At 32.1% G+C, this 5979-nt stretch overlaps 1 protein-coding gene across 2 annotated transcripts in view; it reads right to left on the bottom strand.

The window, feature by feature from the left end:
• Positions 1-595: 595 nt before the first annotated feature.
• Positions 596-5979, bottom strand: part of LOC144972426 (uncharacterized) — a 26136-nt gene continuing 20752 nt past the window's right edge. For both annotated transcript variants that reach the window (XM_078913594.1, XM_078913593.1), the window contains 7 exons: positions 5838-5967; positions 5258-5340; positions 3901-3974; positions 3500-3551; positions 2949-3035; positions 2063-2154; positions 596-1678 (listed from right to left, as the gene is read on the bottom strand). In XM_078913594.1, coding sequence (XP_078769720.1) covers positions 1537-1678; positions 2063-2154; positions 2949-3035; positions 3500-3551; positions 3901-3974; positions 5258-5340; positions 5838-5967 — 660 coding nt within the window. In that variant the 3' untranslated portion in view covers positions 596-1536. The remainder of the gene's footprint in view (positions 1679-2062; positions 2155-2948; positions 3036-3499; positions 3552-3900; positions 3975-5257; positions 5341-5837; positions 5968-5979) is intronic.

The following is a 5979-nucleotide window of genomic DNA, read 5'->3' as shown; positions in this document are numbered from 1 at the left end:
GTGTGTATAAAACAGTTCCCGACAAAGCAAAAAAGAAAAAAATAGAAGAAAATAACCATCCCAAAATATCAATCTTCCTCTAATGGGGATCCAACCTTAGACCGGTAATCAGGTGGTCTGAGGTTCGAGGAATACTGATTTTTTGGGATGATTTCTTTTATTGTATATATAGTGTATATTAATAAAATGAAAAAAAAAATAAATAAAAAATAAAAAAAAAAAATAAATAAATAAATTTAAAAAAAAATATATATATAAATAAATAAATAAATAAATAAATAAATTAAAAAAAAACAAACAAAAAAAAAAAAAACGAACAAAAAAAATAAATATATAATAGTATATATAAAAAAAAAAAAATTATATATATATTTATATATATATATATATATATATATATATATATATATATATATATATATATATATATATATATATATATATATATATAATTTCTTTCTTATCTTGCCATGTCTGGCGCTGTTTCATACACATTTTTTTAGATCTTTATCTTACACCAGTGCCTGCTCCCTAATTTCTCTCTCTTTCTTTTTTCTAGTGGAAGATAATAATTGGATGCTTCAAACACAAGTCGTTTTCATTGAAAGATTTTATTGAGACACACTGTTCGTATTGTAAAAATAAAATCAAACAGATAAATAATTTAAAAAAATATAATATACATCAATAGCATTGAGCTTTATGTAGCGCAATATCCACTAAACATGCTCAAAGCGCTTTATAAAGCATTACAGTTTCTTATCACAGATTGTGTGTATAATCATTCATAACATGAATTATCAAATATAATAACATTTTCAAAACAAGATATAATCATCCCTATTTGTATTTCACCACTTTCATTATAACATTATAATGGTTCTCAGAAACTAAAACGAAATTTTAAAAAAGATTTTCAATTCTCATGCTGGTTGCAAAATAAATTTAAACATTTTACATAAGACCAAATGTTTTTATTTTCATCAAATAAAAGTAAAATACAAACACAAAAGTAAAATGGATGAAAAATAAATGAATTTATGACAAAGATATTAATGAAAAAATATATAAATAAATAAATAAACAACAATGAAACATATTTAAAAAAAAATAAACAACAAATAAATAAATAAATAAATACATTGAAACAATATTATGTACTGACCATGCAGTGAAACGAGTCCAAAATAAGCCACGCCATGAAAAATGCACATAATTTTTTTTTAAACTGCCAACAATATATTATATCAGTTTGTCCAGCTTGACCCGTAGACCGGTTTATAAAACAAATAAGCGATTACCTACGCTTTTATTCTTAAGAAAGATACAATAGCTGGACAGAAGAAAAAAGATTAAAACAAAAACAAAATTTAAAAAAATAATAATAAATAATTATAATTAAACACAAGCACAGACAGTTACACACAGATGCACATACACACACACACACACACACACACACACACACACACACATACATACATACATTGAAGAGCTGAACGTTGATTTTTCCTGACGCTACTTCATTGAAAAATTCTAAAATACTGCAACGGGTATAGGGGAGAGAACTCGTTTTTTGGTGAAAGGTTTTGGTACTTGAGTAAGGCTGACTGGTAAAGACCTCGAAGTTACCGCCCCTTGCATCTGATCCAAAACGCGCAATGTTCTCCTGGATTCCCTGTAATGGTAAAGAGTAAAGGGTGTGAGGAATTGTTAAATAACATAAAAGAAGGATGAGAAGATGAGGAGGAAGAAAATAAGGACTAGAGAAAGATGGAGGAGGAAAGAGTGGAGGATGAGGAGGAGGAGGAGAAGGAGGAGGAGGAGGAGGAGGAGGAGGATGAAGAGAAAGGGAAGGATCAGGAATAAGAAGAGAAGAAGAAGAAGAAGAAGAAGAAGAAGAAGAAGAAGAAGAAGAAGAAGAAGAAGAAGAAGAAGAAGAAGAAGAAGATAGTGGAGGATGGCGGTGGGGGTGACGATGATGATGATGGCGATCATGATGATGATGATGATGATGATGATGATGATGATGATGATGATGATGATGCTGAAGAAAACTTACCTGGCTAAAGGTCCATCCAACTTTTCTCTCTCCCTGAGACATCGTAGAATCCTTTTGTCCGTCAGTCTCAAGATGCCAAAAGTGCGCACAATCTGTGATGTAAAATATAAAGTATTTGTAATAGAAGATTCGTATATACAGCTAATTGTGAAACACATTATTTTTCAACAAGCAATGAGCATAGTTATCGTTAGTGTATGCTTGCCAGTCAAACCAGCTGGCCTTCTTGTTTGTGAGTATTTATCACAATGCTTTGACGCAGTGATGCAATTACATTTATAATGTATAGAATAAAATTGACACTCAGCTCTTTGTTATTTATATTTTTTTTTTAGATCACAAGCTGGGTGATTAGTTCTCACTTGTCTCTCTAACTTACTATAAACGTTGAAGGTTACATATAGTTTTGTGTGTCAGTACAATTGATATGGCGGGCAGTTCAAGTTAGTGTTTTACTTGAAAAGCATTGTGTCAGCAACAAAGCTATTCCTTTTTAGGTAATCAGTCAAAATACTCGTATATTGAACGTAATGCCCACTATATTGGCTACAAGTACAAGGTACGTATTTAAGACAGCCGTGTCTTGCTTGAGAGAGTGCTAGATTCTGACTGTTACATAAACATCATCATTAAAGCCACCGCCACCACCACCACCACCACCACCACCACCACCACCTCCACCACCTCCACCACCACCACCATCATCATCATTGTCATCAACATAACCACCATCTCCACCACCAACATCATCATCATCACCACCACCACCATCATCATCATCATCATCACCACCACCAACATCCTCATTATCATCATCAACATCATCATCATCATCATCATCATCATCATCATCATCACCATCATCATCTTCATCATTATAACTCACCATCAGCCTGACATAATCACTAGAATCCAATTCAATCATTTCCAGCAAGAGTCGAATCAATTTCTCACTCTTCATTCCCAGCGTGCCCTGAAGATACAAATCCAAAAATAGAGAGTTGTGAAATACAAACAAGCTTATTAAAATGACTAAACTCAGGTGTAAAATGAGTATCTGTTGTTAACAGTGTTGTCTCTGTCAGAAAAAAAAAGTAATTGTATCGCCTAACAGGTGTCATATCTCATACTACATGTTAAATGTTGTTGCTGGCTTGGGACCAGAGTAAAGAGCTTTGAGTACGTTTTGTCTTATTAAATGAAGGATATGAATATTTATATAAAAGAGGATTGACATGATTAAATACAGCATCCAGACCTTTCTAAAATTTGGGCAGGTGTTAAAATTGATCATAAATGTAAAAAGTTTTCTGGCAAAAATGAGACTAAGGCATTTTGTTATTGTATTGGAGAAAACTCTCATTAACACTAAACCTTAAATTGGCTTTCAGCTTAGAGAAACTCAAGTTAACAATAGGTTTTTAGTTCTAAATTTACCACAGAAATAGCAGCTTGTGACCTTGCATCTTCGTCTGCTGATTCCAAGTTTCTGAAGAGTTATAGAGAAAAACAAACAAATAAACAATAATATTAATAGGGAATAATAACATGCAATAGTGGATTTTACAAATTATGTAAATGATGAAGTATTATATAAATAACAAATCATATTCAAAAATATATTGACCTTGTCCTCAAATGGACAGATGGATAGTGGAATATAAGGGTACAAAGAAAGAAAGGGAGGGGGGGGGGAAGAAGAGACAGAAAGAGAGAGAGAGAGAGAGAGAGAGAGAGAGAGAGAGAGAGAGAGAGAGAGAGAGAGAGATATGGATGGTTACAGAGGTGAAGGAACAGCAAAAAATAGAGGCAGGGACAGAAATAAAGTGAACATTTACCTTTCAACAGAATCACAAACTTTTGCAAACATTCCCAGGGCCGTTAAAGCTTTGGCTGCAGCAAGACGCACTTCCTGTGTCCAACAAAAATACAATAACATTCATTATGAAAGAGAGTCATTATCAAGTGGGTTCTTTTTTTTTTTTTTGGGGGGGGGGGGGGGGGCCATGACGGAGTAATTGAGTAACAGAACCTATTAGATCTCGTTGAAACTACTTTGCCATAGACTGGTGACTTATACATGAGTAGCAAAAAGTTGGAACTGTCTACTTAACGCTGAAAATAAAACATAACAAAATCCAGCTCAATGGGTCATATGGTTTATAAGAACAACTAATTGGACAACTATATTTAACATCTACATCACCCAGAACCCTAAAAAACACATAATATTGAAATGGGATACTCGTAGGGTAGTCAGAATGTATGGATCCCCTGACCATCATCAACACCATCACCACCAATCCTTTGTTACCTTATTCAACATAACTAAAATCTGTTTTAAAAATCGAATTTGAATAAAAGTAGTTCTTCGAATATGGGCTGACAAATGATCCTAGAAGCATGATTGTTTTTTGGGTTGTTTTTTTTTCAAACAATGATTTTAATCATTTCTGTAAACAGTGTAAGCTTTAAATTTCCATTGATTTGACTTTAAATAATATAATATAATAATAAATAATTAATAATAATAATAATAATAATAATAATAATAATAATAATAATAATATAATAATAATAATAATAATATAATTGGCATTTATATAGCGCTTTACCAGTCACAGGCTCTATGCGCTTTACAGTAATATAAAACAAAACATATTACAGTGAGACAAGTGTGAAGGAAACGTGATACGAATTCAATTTAACAACAACAACAAAATATGAAAATAATATTGCAACATTATGACGTTAAAAGATAAAACTTTTTATAACTTTTTTTAATAATCAAATTCGTTCACGGTAAAGAAATGCAATCGAATTTCTGAGTTACTGAATTTCTCCTGAATTCAAATTCATTAGCAAAAGGTTAAAAATAAAGACAGGGAGAAATGTAAAGAAAGAAAAAGAACAAAACTAAGAAACATTAATCAAATTTTAATAACTTAATTTAACATGATTAAACATGATTTAAGCACATTTTTTTAGGACAGCAATGTGTTTTTAAGTTTCTTAGTAAAGTATAAAAATGTCATTATATTTTCATGAATTTAAAGATATGCAATATGGGTAATCTTCACATGGGGTGCTGCAATGTTTGTTTGTTTGTTTGTTTGTTTAGGATTTAAACATTTAAAAATTATGTTTTTTTGGTGACTTGACATAAGAAGCATTTGCAAACATTACAAATCATACCATATTTGGATCGTCCCATAATTTTCTTGAGAGCAGTGAGTAAATTTCTTCTGTCTTGGCAATGACAAACTCTTGTTTTGGTCCTGAAAATACACATTGTTTTATCAAATTTCAGAACAAAATCTGAAATAAGTAAAATCAATTATTAAAATACTCAAGTCTGAACTATATTTTATATTAAAGCCAATGATGATTGAGTAAAAAGTGGGATTCCATTTATAATAATATATTGCAAACAAAGTTTTAACATAAAAGTGTGGCTTGTGGTCTTGTGGTATGATAGTTGTCCTCGGACCACTTTGTACCTGGTTCAAGACTTTATAAAGACTATTCACTCACATTCCCTCACTGAACTCAGGTGTTAATTGGTTGCCTATCCCATAACAGCGTTGTCTCAGTCAAAAAATTGTAAAAACGCCTCTCAGTCATCATGCCCCAACCTACATGTAAAGTGTTGTTGCTAGCTTGAGACCCACTGTAAAGCACTTTGAGCACATTTAGTGGATATTGCGCTAAATGAAAGTTCAAGTTTAAGCTCAAACACAAGTTTTGAGTAAAAGCTACTATTTCCAAAACGTACCAAGGGAGATAAGCAGACGACAAGCCAAAGCCCTGAATTTCCACACTGGTGACTCCTGAAGCAATATCAGGATATGAGTCACAATTTCGTCGTTGATGCAGTTCAGCTGTTTGACAAGAATCTCCAACGCCTGTTTGGGGGT

Source organism: Berghia stephanieae, chromosome 5 (assembly GCF_034508935.2).
Source record: "Berghia stephanieae isolate SIO BIC M18660-M18661 chromosome 5, UCSD_Bste_1.3, whole genome shotgun sequence".
NCBI classification, from domain to species: Eukaryota; Metazoa; Mollusca; class Gastropoda; order Nudibranchia; family Aeolidiidae; genus Berghia; species Berghia stephanieae.
Note: the sequence above shows the minus strand (reverse complement) of the source record. Positions and strands in the feature narration are given on the sequence as shown.